We start from the raw sequence: 19,212 nt of genomic DNA on the forward strand, positions 1-19,212 counted from the left end.
TCCTAATTCCTCTTTCCAATTGTGCGGTGAGTGAAGGCGAGATACTGCTTTCAGATTTTGGTGATGACAAAGCAGATAACCCGTTTCTACCTGAATCTCTGGCAAGTGTGACAGCAAGCCTGCATCCCCTTGGGAAGGTGTCAGGGCTTTGCTACTGTCCTGTGCAGCTGGTGTGGGCTTTACTGGGCAGCAGCGCAGCCACTGGCCAGGTGGATGGAGGGCTCTGCTCAATGATTGTCTGCAGAAGGGTCTCTCCTTGAAGGGTTTTCTCCTTTTGGCATATGGCTTGAGTAGGAGGAGATGCAAAGGCCGAGCTGGGTGTGGGGCTGTAAGGCTGCTTAGGTGGTGGCAGGGTTTGGTCCAGCATGAGCAGCCAGATGGAAGCCCAGCCTGGGGTTGGGAGGGGTGAGTGGAGGTCTGTGCCTGGTACGTCCCATCCAGTGGCATGGTTTTACCTATTTAGCTGCTTGTGGGTAAGTGCGTCGTAGAGTAGCATGCACTGCTCTGCCTTTGAAAATCCTGCTCTCCGTTGCAGCTCCTACCCACTGCCCCTTGCGTGGACAGCGAGGAGATGAGCTGTCCCTCTTGGGGACAGACAATGGAGCAGGTCCTGTACCACCCAATCTCCCACCTTTTCCATTTAACTCATTAAGAGACTGAGCTCTGTGCCAGTAACACAACTTTATTAATGTTGGTTTCTTTGGAACAGTTTGCTGCTGTTTTCTTTAGACAGTCCTTTACATTATAGGGTTGAATAGACCCCTAATACAGAGTCCTTAATCCCACTGCCCCACCTCAACTCTCTGGATAGTAGTTTTAATGCCATTTGACTTAAACACTTTTGATGTAAAGTTTTTCCCCAGTACAAGGAATTGCAATTTCTTCTGACCTTGTATTACAATTGATGATTATTTTGTAGCTGTTACGTAGTATGAATGGTGCTGCAAAGTTGTCTAAAGCAGGCTGAATCTGCTTCTCTTACTGTGATTGTGCATTGTTACTAACTAAAATACAAGATGTGACTTACAAAAATACTCTCTTTTTCTGCTGGGGTTTCTCTTTGACTTTTTTTCTTTTTTGATGTTTGGAATAACCTCTGTTTCTTTGTCACAGCTACAGCTGCATAAAAACTGATCCAAGAGGGAGGCGAGGGACAAAAAAAACCCCTTTACCACTGGATGTACTTGTTCGGGGTTTTCTGGGAAAATGAAAGACAGTTTTTGCAGGGGAAAGCTATAATTTTTCTCAAATTTGCATAAGGCAGAGAATTATCAGTGGCAACCTAGGTCATTACAGCAGGATCTGGACTGCTGTGGTGGTCCAATTTTCTCGTGTCTGAATCCTTCCCATTAGCAGAAAGTCCTTCCATCCCACTCACACAAAAAGAAACTGCGAAAGCCTGCTATTGAGTCCCAGTTTAACTTGAACATAGTGAGTCCCAGTTTAACTTGAACAGAGCAAGTATAAAACGTGTGCTGCATGTGTTTCGCACTAATATGTTATGCATGGGAGCTGAATTTCAGCTTCTTCACTGGCTTCAGATTTGGACTTTGCTAGCTTGGGAGATGCTTCCTTAAATTCCTTGTTGACGAAGTAGTAACAAATAGCATCGAGGCAGCAGTTTGTGTTGGCGAAGACTGAGGCCAGGTGAACAAAATTATTAACCCTCTGTATTGCAGAGCAGTTGGAGCTGATGGAGTCCATTACAAAGCGAAGGAGATGCCCGAGGTAAAGAGGTAAAAAGCATATGATGAACACAGCCATGTTTGCAGACACGATGTAGACCGCCTTCCTGATTAACTTTTCCTTGTGACACTTCTCATTCTTCTTTCTCATGAGTTCTGCAATGACTTGTATGGAGCAATAACTCAGGATGATCAAAGGTATGAAAAACCCTATGATAATCGCACACAGTGTGATCACTGAGGGCTTAACGGAAGATTTTTCAAAGCAAAGTTCATCTTCTCCTCGGTCCTCTAACTTTTTAATGAGGGACATCACACAGATGATTACTATCCAAAGAAATCCAGAGGCAAAAGCTGCCTTCAGCGGTGACCTCAGCACCTTGGCTTTCAAAGGGTACTTGATTGCGAGGTACCTATCAGCTGCTACGACAGTGATGATACTGATGCTCATTAAGCGGTTTATGAAATAGCCACCTTCCAGAACCAGGCACCATCTACTTACCTTCAGCTGATGGAACTGGGAGAAAGTTTTAAAAGGCAAAGTAAAGAGCAGGAAGCAGTCAGCCACAGCCAAGTTGACCATGTATACTCTGGTTTCTGTCCATTTGCTGAGTTTGCAGCAGAACACCCACAGCGCCAGCACGTTCAGTAAAATGCCGAAAACCAAAACTGGGATGTAAACACACAGCTGGACAAGTGGAAAGATTTCATAGGCTGTGATATTGCAGCTGCTGAGGTTCATTTTGGGAGTATTAAGATGCACAGTTCCTGCAAAAGCAGATTAAACCTTTTAGAATCTAGAGTCTTGACTGAATCGGTGATTAATTCAGATAGTTCAGGGCTTTACCACCAGTGAAAACTAGACCGTAGAGATGACTCTGCAGAAGAGCGCTGTCTGTGGGTACCTAGCGGGAAGAGGAGGGTGGGTGCAGGACACGAGCCTGATCACTTGTGGAGGAGAGAAAAGCACAGGTTCTTGCTGGGTCCCATGTGGGGAAGACTGCTTGCGGAAAGCAGCAGAGGAAAATGCTTGGGCCTCTGTTTTAGGCCAGACTCAGATCAGGCGGCAGTGAGTATCCTACAGCTAGCAGTTATGTGAGCTGTTACAACCATCTGATAATGGAAAGGGGATGCCTAAACGTATCTCTCATCCTGTTCCTTATAGCAGTGCTCAGAAGCCGCCAGCCAGCATCCTCGCAGCTCAAAATTCTCCAGGACATGTGCAGCCAAAGGACAGCTGTCCTCTCCTTCAGTCCTAAGCTGTCTCTGCAACACTTCTCATCAGTGATAAGAGCAATTATTAGCACATTGCTCATTGGTTTTAGCTGCCATTAAATCCTGTGCTCAGTGGCGGCATTTAGTGTTCTGCAGCAAGAATCATAGTACTGGGATCTGTATGCTGCCTTTCAAGGATCATAAAAGTTGGTCTTCGTCTCAGAAGCATTAATCTGCCACAATTCCAAGACCAAACACTCCACCAATGCCATGGCAAGAAATGTGATCGGCAGCCATGTGAAATAGAGAGATGTGCTGTATCTGGTCTAGTGGGTGGTTTTATCACCCTAGATCTAAGGGGAATATTGTTGTTTGCCCTCCTGCTTTGGAAGAGTTAATGCAGGAGTATATTCCAGGTGCAATTGTTCATGGACAGAAAAGACCTGGGAGGTCTGAGATGTCTTTGGATTTTCCCTGCAAGGGGAACATGGCTCCATGGGTGCAGGTTCCAAGGGCTCAAAAGCATCCTGAGCGAGCAAACCATAGGACAGTGCTGCAGCATCTACGTGCTAGCAGCTCTTGGCTAGCTTTGAAAACCATGCTGCTGAGGAATAATGCCAGGAAACCTCTTCGGAGGTGAGAGAATGTGCTACAGCCAATACCTGCAGCAGCTCTGTGCTTTGAACACAAGGAATGAGTTATGAGCCCAGAATATATAAAGGCAGATCATAACAGAAAGTAGAAAGATCTAGCAAAGGCTGAGACAGCCTTTAAGCATCCAAAACATGTCTAAAGTGGCCAGTATCCAAATGAGCCTTTGAAAATACACAGTCTCTAGCCTTCTCTCAGTTTCTCTACTGCCATTTTGGTGCCCCACTATGGCTGGGGAAAGGCAGTGCCCTGCGGAGCCCAAATAACCACGTCAGCAAAGAGCCAGGAGGAATTACCTGCTTGCGCGCCGTCCTCAGAGAGAGTAAATGTTCCTCCAGACCTGTGCGGTGTGGCATGCAGTCACGATGAGCCCTCCTAGTGCTGTGACCAGCGAGGTGTCCTGTGATGACCATTTGCCGGTGGCACCAGCAACACTGGTGGAGAAAGCACCCCCACCCCTCCTCAATGCATTTCCCCGGGGTTGAGCTTCCTCTGTCAGTACTGGCATGGCTGGTAACACCCCCTGTTGACTGAAGAGCCTGTAATAGCCCTGCAGCAGTCGCTCCGGCGATGGAATGGCTTTGTGTTTTTCCGTTGATTTCCTTTCCAGTGCCTGATGTCTGACTAGGCAATGGCCGTTGACCTTCCTCGCCCAACAGGCTGTATGCATTGCTTAGAGGGGACCCTGGAGGGTTCTGAGGTCTTCTCTCTGCCTTCTAGACTGTCACTCCTGCTGGGGCTGGGGCAGGGACTGCTGCCTGCTGTCACACTGCCGAGCCCCAGGACAGAGCAGCCCCGGTAGGCCCCCAGACCCATTCACTGAGCTGTTGGAGAAGTGAGGGCCGTGGTTTGCAGACAGTTTTGTGATTATTATAACTGGGTTTCACTCTGAATCATGATAATTCTCTCATCTTCCATAGTTCTCATCAGCCACCAATTCTGAGAAAGCGTGGCACTGTGACCCTGTGACCTGCTGACTTTATGACTGCTCTGTGCTTGCAGGTGCCTGCTGGCCAGGGTCTGCTCCTTGGCTGTCCATTGCAACCCATTTACAAGAAGAGCTCAGACAAGTTGATCAACAAGCTCAAAGGTCCCACTGTGTGTTAGTACCTTGAATTGCTGTCTTGGGCAAGCGCGTTTCCCCTTCCCACTGTCCAAGTCACCTTAGAGCAGATTCAGGAATATTTCTGCATTTTTTGCCTGCGCATTGCAAACCAGCCTTTGAGATTAATTCCTTGCCAGTGTATAGTCAGTATAAAGCTTAGCTTACATACTTCTCCTGAGCTTCCAGGGACTGCTTTTGCCTTTCTTGTGGCTGCTTCTTGGTGGATACTGATAAGTAGTTACTGACAAGTAGTTACTGACCTATTAGTACATCCAGATCGTTGATCCCCAATTGCCATCATTTTCATGTCATGGTCCTTGTTAGTACTTTAGTTTTCAAAGTCATTCAGCTTCTGGGTTGTGATAGTTTCACCACTGTATAGAAAACACTTCACTTTGCATCATCCTCAAGTGTTGTCTGCTCACTCCTGTTGTCTATTTCAGGGCAATCACTGCCGGTATTAACGATGAGCAGCCAAAATCAAGCCTGGAGGGAACTCAGCTCATAGCATTTCTCCAGTCTGATGCTTCCCATACACAGCTTGGTGCTGTGGTCGCCAGATGAGGGCAGCTATGTCTCTCATCAGCCCAGTGAAGCTTCAAGGGAGTGACAAACTGTTTACCCAGGCACAACGCAGCTGGCTGTGATCAGCAGTTCACCAGGATACACCCGAGCAACTCAACAGCAGCTACCAGTAGGCAAAGCTACAATGAAGTGTTATCTGTGGAGAACTTACATGTCTCCTGGTGTGGCTCTCAGGTCCCTGTCTGATTCTTGGGCAGCACTGGGTCAGGATCCTCTTGCTTCTCTTATCTGCACCTCAGCTCCCCATCAGCCACCCTCTAGGCTCTTGCAGCTGCTTATGGCCCCCTTCTTCTATCCAGTTGCAGGTTTTGTCACCTCTGTCATGGACCAATAATGCTCACTTGGTATTTTCCGTTGCCTCTGCAGTTCTCAGCCTGTCTCAGCCCTGCAAGTGCTGTCACCATGTGGCGCAGTGCAGGTGACACTTGTGCTGTTTGCTCTCTTCCTTGCTGGCAGATCTCTGGTAGGGTAGTCAGGGGGCCCTATGGCACTGCTGAGTACCAGTGCCGGTACAAAGTGCATTACCGCTCACAACATGCTCCAAAAGACCTTTTACCAACACCAGTGTCTACCACACCTTGGCTGGAAAAGTGATTTTTCTCAGTGAAAGAAGCCAGTGAGACAAAATACTCCTGTCAGTTGAAGCACCACTTAACTTTTGCCTTTCTATTTGTTCCCTCCCATTTAATGTTATTCAGACATGTTGTGAAACTGGACATTTTTCAGATTTGAGCATAGCAGAGCTGCTACTGGCCAGACCCTTCCCTTTCTTCCCCCATCCTAGAGAAGGGACTGTGTTTGATGGTCGCTGCCCCCTGATCCTATTTTGGCTGACCTATTTAAAAGCCTTGCTGCTGACGTGAGATTTCATGTGCCAATTCCTTTAAAATTCTAGGCTTCTCAGGTTCCTCATCCTTACTGAAAGCTGTGACAAAGCAATTGGATAGTTTTCAGAACGTACCTGGACAATTTTATTGTTTTTATCAGCAGGAGTACTGGGTGGTCTCACTTCTTTGTCTGTACTTTGTAGGTAGCTTTTTATATCTAAGGGAAGAATTTGCTAAGACCCATTTGATCTTTACACTTCTTGATCTCTAAGACTTATTTCTGTTCTGTACAATGTACAATCATTTTTTCTTCCCTTGTAAGTTCTGCCTGATAGCCTGCTTGAGTTTGTTTCCCAGACAAAGAAAGCCCTTCTCACGAAGTTTTCCTGTGCTCCTGGTGCAGATTGCTAATAGACAGGACAGCTCAGATTTGATAGGCTCCTGCCTCCTTTCCCTGCCAGGGAAGATCTCGGTCTCCTGTGCCCCCCAGAGAATATGCTGGCTACAGCCACTGTCATGTCACAGTGGGCCAGAACCTCTGGCAAGGTAAGAGAGGTACTGGTGCCTCCACAGGTGTGAGTGGGACACGGGACACCGTGCTACCCTGTGGCATTCGGGTTCTTCAGTGCCTCTGCCCCATGTGGCTTTTTCCCTGGCTTTCTCGTGGGAAGACAGGATGTTGCAACAGCAGATCTTGACCAAAACAGAACTACAGCAGAGCAGAACGTGTCAGTCTTATTTTTAGCACAGAAAGCCTGTGAAATGGCAGTGTCAGGTTAGCTGCATCAACCTCACACGTGATCGTTGAGACTGTTTCCCCTTTCCCCTTCCTTCGCACCACACAGGAACTGAGCCACGTCAGATAACATGCTCCCAGGGCTCTCTGTACTGTCAACATCAACAGCATCAGCGCTGCAGGGATCAGACATGTGTCTCTGTGCAAACATACCAGGGAGGGCAGGGAAAAGCCTGTGCTTCCCAGCTCCCTGCCACTGCTTTGGTGCTTGCAGAGTGCCCTGGAGACTGCTGGGCCATGCTCGCAGTTGGAACAACTGTGCTGCACTGAAAACCAAAACCCCAGAAAAACCTCTAAAGCTGAAAGCAGCACCCGACTCACTAAAATGCAGAACTCCCCATATTTGTCCTTCAGCCACTGGGAGAAGAGTGCTACTGGAGCCCAAACTTATGGTGAGAACTCAGATTTCAGGCCTGCCCAAATGCCACCAAACAGCAAAATACTGTCTTACATCAGCCCCTGCCTTCCCTGCTTAGAAGGGCCAAAAAATGCTAAATCTGATGGCTGCTCACTTAGAAGCAAGATTCTGGATTACTTTGTAGGCTTTTCCTTGCGTTATCTTTTTCTCTCAGGCCTAAATTTTGACTGCAGCATCAATTTGCTCATTTAAAGTTTAAGCCGTTCTTAGCATCTTTTTATTTTAAGGGGCAGAGAGATTGTATCTTGCGGAAATGTCAGCAGAATGCAGTGGTCCAGCCCTGCTTGTTGGAGCTGCTGATGGATGGTGGCTGCTGCTCCCCACTATCATTAGCCAGACTCTTGTGCTAGGAAATGGGAGAGATTTGTGGATAACCATGTCACTGTCCTCATGCATTGCCATTCCAGTGCTGTATGATGGCTGGTCACTTGTTGTAGCCCAGTTGCTGATAGATCATCTGTTTCATTTACTGGGAGCACTCAGGGAGCGGAGCTTTTGTTCCGACTGAAGAAAGGTGTCAGAAACCCATCATAAACATCATTATAACTTGACGCATAAACCAGATACTAATTTTTGTCCAAGGTAGTACATACGTCTTCAGATAATCAGAAAGTTTATTGCTCGTGTTTGAGTTGCGCTATAAATATCCTGTTGTAAGGCAGATCTTACGTCATGGTAGCTAAGTCTCTTCTCACCATCTCCAGTACAGGTTGACCGTTGATAATAGAGGACTCCGATGTATAATGGTAATAAATTAATATTTACTTACAAATATATTACTAAGAGATAGCTTTATTTGCACTTTGTTTCACTTTATTTTCACACAGCAAAAGAATATTTCCTTTTTTGCTTTTGTTGCGTTCAGTACAAACAACAAAAAGTATTATTTAGTGATGACAGGGATTGTGAAGTCAACAAATTTCCACTTCACAGTACGAAAAAGGAACCCTTTATTTTTTAAATTTAGAACATGAATGGCAGGAGACCTCAGTTTGCTCCTTACAAGAAAAAAACATTAACTTCATCCAGGTCTATAAGCATTAAGCTTGGATATGTATAGGAATGGCAACTGTAAATTCTTTAGTGCAGCTGTTGTGCTGGTTTTGGCACTGACAGGGAATGAGCGAGCGGCTGCGCGGTGCTTTGCTGCTGGCTTGGGTGAAACTGTGGCAGCTGTTTAGTTTAGTAGAGTGCCTTGTCTGTGATCCTTCCTTGATTTAAAAACTATAGGCTTGGCTGAGAAGAAAGTGCTCAGAAATTCTTTGGTTACAAAACAGTAACGAATGGCATCTCAACGACAGTTGGTATTTGCTATACTTTGAGGCCTATAAATGAGGCCACGTGCACAAAAACATTACTATTTTGTGTTTCAGAGTAGACAACCTAATTGGAGCTCATTTTAAATTGGACAAGCTGCCCCATGTTAACAGGGAGAAAGCATGAACGTGACTGGGTTTGCCAAAAAAGTAAGTTGTTCGCTTTCTGGATTAACAGTAGGATAACAGGTTGATATGAATCACCCTTCATCTTTTTTCAAAATACTAAAAAATTTCATAATAATCTGTTTGGAACAGGCATTCATTATAACCAATGAGATGCAAAATCCCAGAGGGGATCCCAGAGCCAGAAGTGGTTTTGGAGGCCCTCTGCACTATTTCCAAAAATAGTCTTTTCCCTTGCTGAACACCACTTGCCTGGACACGGGAGTGATGCCTGTCCTGAAGATCGATGGCACACCACAAAGGAGAATGGGCTAACAGGGACCCTAAGCCTCTTCCTCTCTGAGGATAGTTAATTGCAGCGTATTTGTTGACAACTGCAAGGGTGACACCACTCATGCATCGTCTCCTTAAGCAATAGATGTTTTTAAGATCAGGCACTATTTCACAGAATCACAGAATGGCAGGGGTTGGAAGGGACCTCTGGAGACCATCTAGTCCAACCCCCTGCCAGAGCAGGATCACCTAGAGTAGGTGCACAGGAACACGTCCGGGCAGATTTTGAATGTCTCCAGAGACGGAGACTCCACCACCTCTCTGGGCAGCCTGTGCCAGGGCTCTGCCACCCTCAAAGGAAAGAAGTTCCTCATCATGTTGAGATGGAACTTCCTACGCTCAAGTTTGTGCCTGTTATCTCTTGTCCTGTCCCTGGGCACCACTGAAAAGAGCCTGGCCCCATCCTCCTGACACCCACCCTTTAAGTATTTAGAAGTGTCGATAAGGTCCCCCCTCAGCCGTCTTTTTTCCAGACTGAAGAGACCCAAATCCCTCAGCCTTTCTTCATAAGAGAGGTGTTCCAGTCCCCTAATCATCTTGGTAGCCCTTTGCTGTACCCTCTCCAGCAGTTCCCTGTCCTTCTTGAACCGGGGAGCCCAGAACTAGACACAGTTTGTCTCTTGTATCTTTTCCTGTCTTTGAAAACAGACTTTAAAAGGTAGAACAAAGGCCAAACAGTGTGCAGTGATCAAGTTGGTCCCATAGGCACACAGCCCTTTTGTTCTGCTTGCACTGAAATACCAGTAATGCCAGAGCATTAAATAGTACACCAAAGAAGAGAATGGGGACATAAACGATCAACTGAATGACCTGAGCAGTTTCATCCATTTTTGTGCCGCAGTTGTTCACTGCAGCTTCCATCATGCTGGGACCTCTGCCAGAATATTGACAGAAAGCAGGTAGATATAACATTTGAACGGGGAGTGCTTTCTGTGACAGGAATAGTTGTTTCCCGTGTTGTTTGGCCCATGGCTAGACAATGGTGTCAGCATGTGGTCTGCAGGCACCAAGGGGTGACAGGCCACTTGTAGGGAATCTATTCATAAGTCATCACTAAGAAAGTTAATTGTCTGTAGGTTTAAATGAGCAGAGTATGGGTTTGCATTCCCCGGAGGAATTTTTTAGGGGTTTACAAGTCAGAGGACACTGAAAGTCAAGGACCATGAAGCCAACATACAGCTATCGCATGCATTTCAAAAACTCTAGAATGTTTCCCACGCTGACTTTAAGTTATTGGAGTGACTACGTGGTAAATTGTTAGATTAAATATCTACGCAGATAAACACAAAGTAGTCACACCCTGGCATTGGCTCCCCTCTCAGCCCAGGTTTCTGTATGGGTTGCTTCCTTCTGGTGCCCCAAGACCTCCCTTTGTGGCTTAACTGTTTTGTGCTGCTCTGTTGTCATTTCCCTGTGGGGTGGGAGGATACGTGGTGCAAAGTCAGCAAGCACAGATATTATAGAGGAATTTGGTACCTGGAAAGCCAGACATTAAAACTGATGTCTGGTCTGGGATGCAGCTAGGATAGATCAAGGCTGTCTGTATAATGCATGGAAAGAGTTAAATGTCTCAAAATGAGGTGCAGGAGAGCTGTTGAACCCCCACTGTGTACTGTCCAAGCAGCTGCCAGAGGAAAAAAACCCAAATCCAGAGCAAAAGCAATGCTTCATCACACAGGGCAATGCCGAGAAGCCATCAGTGGTGGGCCTGCCCTGTCTCTGCAGAAGGGGCCTTATACACCCCAGTTTCAACGAACCTCCCCTGAAAACTGTTCATGGATGGTGAGGGAGGGATCAGGGCTGCATCTGCTTCGCGTTGCTCACTGCTGCTTTCTGCACATCACCACTGCTGTAGCGTGAGGCTGTGACAACTGGGGCAGATGCAATTACCTCTCATCAGACAGGACACCCATTGAAGATGTGGTACCATTAAAGTACAACAAACCTGTCACCAGGGCTTATGGTAGTCACTTGTGTGAGGTCAGATCTTCACAGCTTTATACTTGATATGCACAATGCTAAGGGTCTGTTCTGTGGTCCGCAACGCTTTACATAGCTCAGTTTTTCCATGCAATAATGACTTTATTTATACCCACAATGATTTTAGTCTCACAAATGCCAGGGCGCTGCAACAAGCTAATACAAGTGTTATATGGCAGGAACAGGGAAATAATCTCAGGCCACTCTCTGACTTCTGCAGTTTACTCCATGCACAGCAATAACTGCATCCTGGTGATAGCTGCAAGCTTCAAAATTATATAGGCTGGTAGGAAACTACCACTGTAAGAGCAAATTCTTTGATGTGAGCAGCACAGATGTATTAGGTCTGGCATTGTAGTATAGGGGCTTTTTCTTGTTTTTAAGGGTCCGTATATATTACAGTGCCAGAAGTGGATTTGTGTATTACTGTAAGGGTGCTCAGTCTCCTACGTTTAGCTGTATGACGTGTACAAATACACACATGGCAGAAACAATGGCCTTTATAATCTATTCTCCATGACTAGGAGATGCCTGAAGCTGCAATACAGCGATCCCAGACAATAGTCAGAGGTAGAGTCAAGTCACTGAGGGCAGAAGGACAAAATTCAAGTTAATATCAGACCCCTGGGAGGGGGTTGCCCCTTTTTGTGGGTGTGCCTATACCTACAATGATTGCAAATGCTGTAGGTGGTCCTCGAAACTTCAGCAGCACTCTGGCTCTTAATACCTATAATGCACCACACCTTGTTTATGTGATGACTTGATCTGTGGGTGGCTGTGACTCTTGGCTTTGGTTCATCTTGAACCTCATTGATATACAGGTGGGGAACACAGAAGGAAATTCCGGAAATTCCTTGGCTGCAAAGTAATAGCAAAATGCATCCAAACAGCAGTTAGAATTTGCTAAGCATGCACAGATCTTAATAGAGGCTCTAACTTTCAATAACAGAGAACAAGTTCCACCAAAATCCACTACGAACCGCAAGAGCAGTGAGATGTAGAGAGGTGAAAAACACACAATGAATACACACAAATTCACAGAAATAACGTGGATTGCTTTCTGGATTAACTTTGTCTCACAAGGGCATGTGGCCGTCTTCTTTTTGAGACATTTGATGACTTGTACTGAGCAAAAAATCACAATCCCTAAGGGAATAAAAAACCCAAAGATAAGGGAGAATAACAATGAATAATTAGGTTGAGTGGATTCTTTCTGAAAGCAGACTGTTTTCTTTCTTTGATAGAAGTTTCGATGCCAGTAGGAATAAATTATCAGCGTTATCCAAAGAAACACACAGATAGAAGCCGATTTTAGTGGGGATCGAAGCATCTTTGCTTTTAGAGGGAACTTGATTGCAATGTATCGATCAATTGCAATCAGGGTGATGATCAGGATGCTCATAGGCATGTTTATAAAATAGATGTCCTCTATGGTGGCACACAGGTTGCCTGTGGGATGCTTGTGCTTGGTAAAATATGTCACAAAAGGCAGGGCAAAGAGCAGGAAACTGTCCGCAACCATGAGGTTGATCATATAGACCCTGGTCTCGGTCCACCTCTTGAGTTTGCAGCAGAAGACCCAGAAGGCAATCATGGTCAGGGGCATCCCCAAAGAGAGCATTGGGATGTAGACGATAAGTTGAAATAGCAGAATGCCGTTCTGCAGCGTGTTATCTTCAGTGCAGTTCTGCATGTTGGGCCGTCTCTGCAAGAAAAGGGTGTAAGCACGAGACTGAGCTCAGGGACAGGTTGTCTGGGGGGCGGTCGTGCTGCAGAGCCGCTGCTGTCATGGCTCTGTGGCTCCTCACGCACCTGTACTGCATGTGTAGGCAGCCCCTGGAGGGCTCGGTGGCTCATCAGCACCGTCTGTCCCTCAGCCATCAAAGTAACACTGTCTCTCGGCACCAGCTAAGACAAAAACACAGAAGCAACCCTCTCTTGCAGCTATTATGGGGTTAAGCCTGCCTTGCCCTCCATCCAGTCCTGGTTTGCACAGTTTGAGTAATAGCAAAGGGTCTGCAAAGCAGAATGATAATTTTTGTGCTCCCTTACCTTTGCTGCTGCTGCGGTTACCAGAGAGCTACTGGCTTTAGGGCAGCCCGAAGCAGAGCTGGGCAGCATTCCCCTTTTCCCCTCCAAGGCCCTTGCTTTGCTGCTGAAACCACCCCATGGGTTTACTCTGGGTCTTACAAGGCCTGTGAACCTCCACGGGACTTGAGCCCTTCCAGGTAGTTCAGGTGGCTTTACTCCCGGGGGTGGTGGGAATGCTGCTGCAGGATGGTGGGTGGGTGATCTGGGGGCAGGCTGTCCCCAAGCTCGACCATGCTCCTCTCACTGCAGGGTGCTGGGGAGGAACGGCTCAGCATGTGTGCTACCAGCCCCAGCAGGTAACAGCTCTCTGAAGAGAGAGGGGAAGGTGAGCACAGGTGCCTCATCTCAACCTTCAAAGACAGGCAGCCAAAATGTTGCTAGAGTAGAAAATATGAATCCAAGAACTTAGACTATCTCCTGGTATTCCTTTAAATATTTCAGGGCATCCACTACCAGCAAGGAGGCCGTGGGAGATGAAGCAGACTTAGTCTGCAGCTCATAAAGGAACTGTTTACAGTGAGGCAGGAAAGGAAAATGCCCAGATTCCTACAATCTCTTATAAATACATTGCCTTATAAGTCAGCAGCTTCTAAGCATCAACGTCCAAACAGTGAAAGTGCCTGACTGCATGAAAAAAGTGAACTGTTTTTAGTGTCCAAGACTCAGAGACAGATCTGGCAACCACGGAGGAAAACGCAGCACCTGCCCTAGCACCAGAACTGGTACAGCATTACTGAGCCATAGGGATACAGTCATTTTTAGGGCGGAATTTATGGAGGAACTAACATAGGGTCAGTGTCCTGGCTCTCTCGGGCTTTCAGCCTCACAGGTCCTTGGCTGCACTGTGGTACCACCTATCCTGCAGCCATTCCCTGCCACCCTACTGTGGTAATGCCCCGAGGAGCAGCTGAGCCCTCCAGCCCCACCGAATCCGCCATGAAAGCACAGAGCCGGTGGTGTGCCTGGAGCCAGGTGTCTCCATGCTCATGGAAAAGGCGTGGTAAGAAACACTGGTGTGAAACTGCAGCAAGAAATGAAGACACCCCCCCCCCCGCCGAATGACACACGTGTCTGAAAAGCGGTGAAGCGTAACAGTTGTGAAAGCAGTAGGAGACTGAGGCATTTATGTACCGCTGAGGACTAACTCGTAAATTAAGAAGCAGGCAGCCCCGGCTAGCACTTCAGGTTAGAGGTGAGAAAGCACATCCTGAAGTACTGAGCAGAGCACACTGCTACACACCGGCGTGGGAAGAATTAAAAGACATTACCTGCTTCTTCTGGGGCTGTCAGGTGGGTTTAGTCCTCAGAAAGGTTGCAGCACAGGCATGGGCGTCCTAGCAGGGGATGACATCTGTTGGGGCCGTGGGTGTCGGAGCAGGGGCACAGCCGCTCGGGAGCTGCTGTCAACAGCTCAGGAGCGCTGTAACACAGCAATGAACTCCTCTTCTCCAGAAGTGGTTCATTTATCACCTGCTTTTTGGGACGGTGGAGTCTCTGGTGCCCTCTGTTGTTCTCACATCAGCTCAATGCTTCACCATCATTTTTTTCACCCAGTCTGCGCTCCCTGCCCCCCCACCTCACACAAACCAGCAATTAAAATTTAATATTTTTCAGTCATGGGAAAGCAAATAATTTCTGAAAAAAACCCATAATGGTTGCAAATTGCGCTTCTGGCAGTGAAAGGTCCCCTAGGGAGCGCAGCAGCCCGGGCAGCCTCCAGTGTGGTTGCAGAGAGTGCCCCAGGCTGGCAGTAGCGTGGGGGCTGATGGCCTTTAGTGCTCCCGCACCCTGTGACAGTGAGCCCAGGGCAAGGGGACCCAGCATGCTTCTCTTCGGTGACGGATGTTACAGGCCTGCTTCTCCTCTGTGAAGCAGCAGGTGTCTATCACTGCTCATCAGCATCACTGTAAAGCCCAAGCTGGTAATGACAGTAACTGCCAACTGGGCACAGGTGTGAAATACTGGTGTGGCACTGAGCACACCATCGGTGTCAGGACCTTTAGAAACATGTTTAAGAACCTGCCTCAGTGGTATTTCATAGTCATTTTGGTGACTTTTGCTCTCTGTTGGCTCTAGCAGTTGCAGCCCCATCTATGTGAGCCAGCTGATGGGAGCCAGACTCTGACTCCCTCAGGGTTTGTCCCATTAATTCATGTCTCCTGGGACTGTGGTCCCAAAAGTGACAACAGCAGATTGAGCAGCAGCCGTGGGCTCCCTGAAGGCAGATGTAGGCCCCGGGGGAAACTGCATAAATGGGCAGGGAAGACTCCTCCACACTGTCTCCTGGAGCACTCTGAGCATTGCCTGGGTGGAGCTTGGAGGCCATTTTGGAGATTTTTCAGCATTTAGAAAGGAAAAAGCCCAGTCCTAGGGAGCATTTGAATAACATGTAGGGGGTCAACCCATCCCGCGTCTCCCCTGGCTTTTCTAGGCTGCTGACTCATGGACAAATGCATCTCCCCCATGGAAATGTCAGGGGTGTCAATGTGGGCAGGCTGCAGAATCCCGGACCCAGCCATGTCCAGCTGGGGGGTGATACTCTGACCCTGAGCTGTGGCCGGAGAGTGAACCTGGGGGCCAGCCTGGTGCCACAACTTAAATCAAGGGAATAGCAATGCACGGTGGTAAAGGTCTAGACAGAGTTAAAAGGGCTTCCCCGTGGGTGGGAGCAGCAGCCCCTCAGGAATGGCTGCTCTAAGGAGGTGTCTCTGTGCCAGGGCTCAGCAGCACAGCAGGAGGGGAGCCAGCAGGAGGACCCAGCTCTGAAATCTCCTGGTCTTTGTGCCTTTATAGCACTGGACAAGTCTTGCTTTCATCCTAAAAGTGTTCTCTCACATCTATCTGACCCATTGACTTGAAGGAGAAGGGCAGTCAGCAGAATCTAGGCTGTTTTGTAGGGCCATGTACCTAGTAATATGCTCTCACACACACCCCTCGCCAACGGAAAATGATAAAAATACATTGGATTATTTTAATAACGTAAACAACCTGAAATACACAGGGAGGTAAACATGATATATTCTTTTGTACTTGTTGGCAATAAGGATCAATTGACTTTAGCTGCAAAATGAACTAAAAAAGGGAGATATGCATGGGTCACCTGTCAGAGTAACAAGTAGATGCTGGAGGGTGGAATGGAGACATGTTAGTGACCAGCGATTATATCCACACTTTTACACATCTCTGTGAAATAACTTATTTGTTTCATAGAAACATAGAGTATAAATCGCAATTAACTTAGTAATGCTAAACCTAACAAAGATCTACCTAGAGATAAGGAGCAATAGTTATCCCAATGACGCTGAAGCTATATCGTCTCTTGATCGTACAGAGTTGTTGTGGTGTTTTCTGGGTTTGGTGTTTTTCATCCCCCTCGGCTCCCCCCCTTCCTTTAGCAAGTGTGTGTCTGTGAGGGGTGGATTTGATTTGTTTTTTCAGTGCTGGGTTTGGGCAGTGGAAGGGCTTCGTGGAACTCCTTGGTCACAAAGTAGTAGCAGATGCTATCCAGGCAGCAGTTGGACGTGGCAATACACCTTGTCACAGAGGAGAAGTTCTTCATAACCTGGAGCAGGAAACAGGTAGCTCCAACTCTCTCCATTATGAACCTGGCAAGTAGCCCAAGGCAGGCTGGCAGAAAACATATTAGAAATACAACCAGATTTGCATAAATAATGTGAACAGCTTTCTGGATTGATTTCTCATCTGGTGAATTTGTGTTCAGATGTGTCTTAAGGTTCCTGATCACTTCTGTGGAGCAAAAAGTCAGGATTGCTAACGGAAGAGTAAAAACAAAGAAAATGTAAAGCAGGCTCAGAGCAGCGGGTGCAGTGGTATCCTTCTGAAAGCAGAGAGTGGCTTGTCTCTGCCAAAGCTGTAAGGTGGCACCGATTATCACAGAGACCCACAGAGATCCGCAGAGAAGGGCAGCCTTTGTTGGAGACCTGAAGGTCCTGGCTTTCAAGGGGTGCTTTATGGCAATGTATCGATCGATTGAGATAAATGAAACGATGTAGATGCTCACTACCATGTTGATAATATATATTGCCTCTACAAACTGGCAGAGTTCATTTCGGGTTGACTTATTCCAGAGCAAATAAGACATGGAAGGCAAGGTGCAGATGACGAAGCAGTCTGCAAAGACTAAATTGATTACATACACTTTGGTTTCTGTCCACTTCTTTATCTTGCAGAAGAACATCCAGAGGGCAAAGGCATTAAATAGTGCTCCAAAAAAGAAAATGAGGTTATACAGAACAAATTCAGTGAGACGAACATGATGATACAGTTCTAGATTTGCGACACTGCAGTTGTTGGACACATTCATTGTCCTGATGTGTAGGTGTTGTATGATCTTCTGAGACCTGAAATGGGAAAAGACATAGTAAGATTTTCCTCCTACCTCTTAATGGCTCCTATAAAAAAGGGTATTTAAGTAAATATTTACTTTGTTATGAATGTGAATTTGAGCCTACAAAGCTGACCACCTCAGTCAGCCTGTAACTGGGATGCATCCTTTGTCAAACTTTGTTTATGTTTATTCAGTTTATGAGTAAGTATCTCCAGGTACTCTTCCAATAGGATGTGGCAGACAGCCTTTATTAAATAGGGGGATCTTGAATGGAGGGGTGGAATAGCACTTAAAAGAGCCTTCACAGATAGCAGGGGCATCCTGCAACAGTGTGAACACTAATTCTTTAAGCCAGGCTGTGAAAATGAGGTAAAATTACCCTTAGCTGTTTTTAAGCTAGGCAGGGATTGCAGCAACCAAAGCTAAAGCCCAGCACAACCCATGAGCAAAAGCTCTTCTACAGTTCTGCTGGTTTGGGAGACAGACTAGGGGGGCTGAAGGGCTACAAAGGCATGGCAGATGTCACTTGGTAGACACCCTCATGCTCTTGCTCTAACTGGGCAGATTTCCGAGCCTTTGGGCTGCCTTGCGAACCTGGAGCTCCTGCTCCAAACTGAGGAAAACAGAGCTGAATCTGAGTTCCTGCATCCCAAAATCATGCTTGAAACCCTAAGGGAGTGAGTGAGGCATTGCTGCCCTCCACCTCCTTGGGAGGGGAACATGGGATGGAAGGATTAACCTGATTTTAAGCCCGTTCATTCCAGGAGAGAGTACAAGTCTGCAGATGTAAGGCAGAAAGACACACCTGGAAGAGGAAACACCAGTGCAAAATAAGGACCTGCATTAGGTGATTCCTGCTCAAGGCAGGCATCCTGCCGCCCTGAGAAATCCCTGAGGTGTAAGCAGTAGGTGCTGAGCCTCTGTCACACCGGCTGCTAGATGTTTCGCAAGAGTATTGGTTGTGTGAAGAGTGTGAGTTCATGGGCTGATAAAGATCAGCTTTCGTCAGACCCCATCCTGTGCAAAGTGGCTCTATGTGACGTGCACATGGAACAATTCTCTGAACTGGTGATTCTGTGTGTCACTCAATTTCTGCTTGCATCTGAATGCGCTTTGTAAAGAATTTATCTTTTTAATTTAAGATAAGCTATTTACCACTCTAACAGGAGAGTGAAGTGGTGAGGGAGCTGGTGAAATCCTACAGCTTTCCGAGGTGTAGGAAGGGACACCGTGACTGACCATGCCTGGTTAAGCAGTTATTTGCCTCTGCAAGCAATGCAGGCGTTCTGGTCAGTTGGTGAGGGCACTGCCTGCAAAATCAGACTTCAGTCCTGAAGTAACTGATAAACACACAAATAACTCAGTTGCTGGGGGGATATGTAAGTGTTTTGGGCACTAGCAGACAATAATGTGACTCCTGCATAGAGCACTCTCCCAATTCTTGTGTGGTCAGGTCTGGATTTCCCAGCAGAGACTTGCTGCCTGCGCCCTGCAAGGAAGCTGATGGCTGTCACCCGAGGAAAACCTCTCTGAACTGCAGTAAGTAGCAGCAAGGAAACACCTTACGCCAAGGGCTGAAGCTGCCACATCGTTACGCTCACTAACTGCACAAGGCAGATGTATTTGGCTGACGCCCAGGTTGCTTTTCATTGGCCCTGGTCTGCAACTCCGGCAGCAGCACCCGTGCTGAAGTACAACGCAGGTAAACCATGCTGGTGTGCTCTGCAGCATGAAAG

At 47.1% G+C, this 19,212-nt stretch overlaps 3 protein-coding genes across 3 annotated transcripts; all 3 read right to left on the bottom strand.

Moving 5' to 3' along the window:
* Positions 1-704: 704 nt before the first annotated feature.
* Positions 705-5,915, bottom strand: LOC134517346 (G-protein coupled receptor 35-like). Its single transcript, XM_063338751.1, has 2 exons — positions 3,848-5,915; positions 705-2,453 (listed from the first exon to the last, which is right to left on the bottom strand). The coding sequence occupies exon 2, from the start codon at positions 2,425-2,427 to the stop codon at positions 1,492-1,494; it is 936 nt and encodes a 311-aa protein (XP_063194821.1). The 5' UTR covers positions 2,428-2,453; positions 3,848-5,915; the 3' UTR covers positions 705-1,491.
* A 2,171-nt stretch (positions 5,916-8,086) lies between these two features.
* On the bottom strand, positions 8,087-14,678 carry LOC134517213 (G-protein coupled receptor 35-like). The gene is made up of 2 exons (XM_063338487.1): positions 14,397-14,678; positions 8,087-12,742 (listed from the first exon to the last, which is right to left on the bottom strand). The coding sequence occupies exon 2, from the start codon at positions 12,728-12,730 to the stop codon at positions 11,786-11,788; it is 945 nt and encodes a 314-aa protein (XP_063194557.1). The 5' UTR covers positions 12,731-12,742; positions 14,397-14,678; the 3' UTR covers positions 8,087-11,785.
* A 1,475-nt stretch (positions 14,679-16,153) lies between these two features.
* LOC134517621 (G-protein coupled receptor 35-like) lies at positions 16,154-17,474 on the bottom strand. Its single transcript, XM_063339310.1, has one exon. It carries the CDS (start codon positions 17,450-17,452, stop codon positions 16,520-16,522), a length of 933 nt encoding a protein of 310 aa, XP_063195380.1. The 5' UTR covers positions 17,453-17,474; the 3' UTR covers positions 16,154-16,519.
* Positions 17,475-19,212: the final 1,738 nt, after the last annotated feature.

The sequence above is a fragment of the Chroicocephalus ridibundus genome, chromosome 6 (assembly GCF_963924245.1).
Source record: "Chroicocephalus ridibundus chromosome 6, bChrRid1.1, whole genome shotgun sequence".
Classification (NCBI taxonomy): Eukaryota; Metazoa; Chordata; class Aves; order Charadriiformes; family Laridae; genus Chroicocephalus; species Chroicocephalus ridibundus.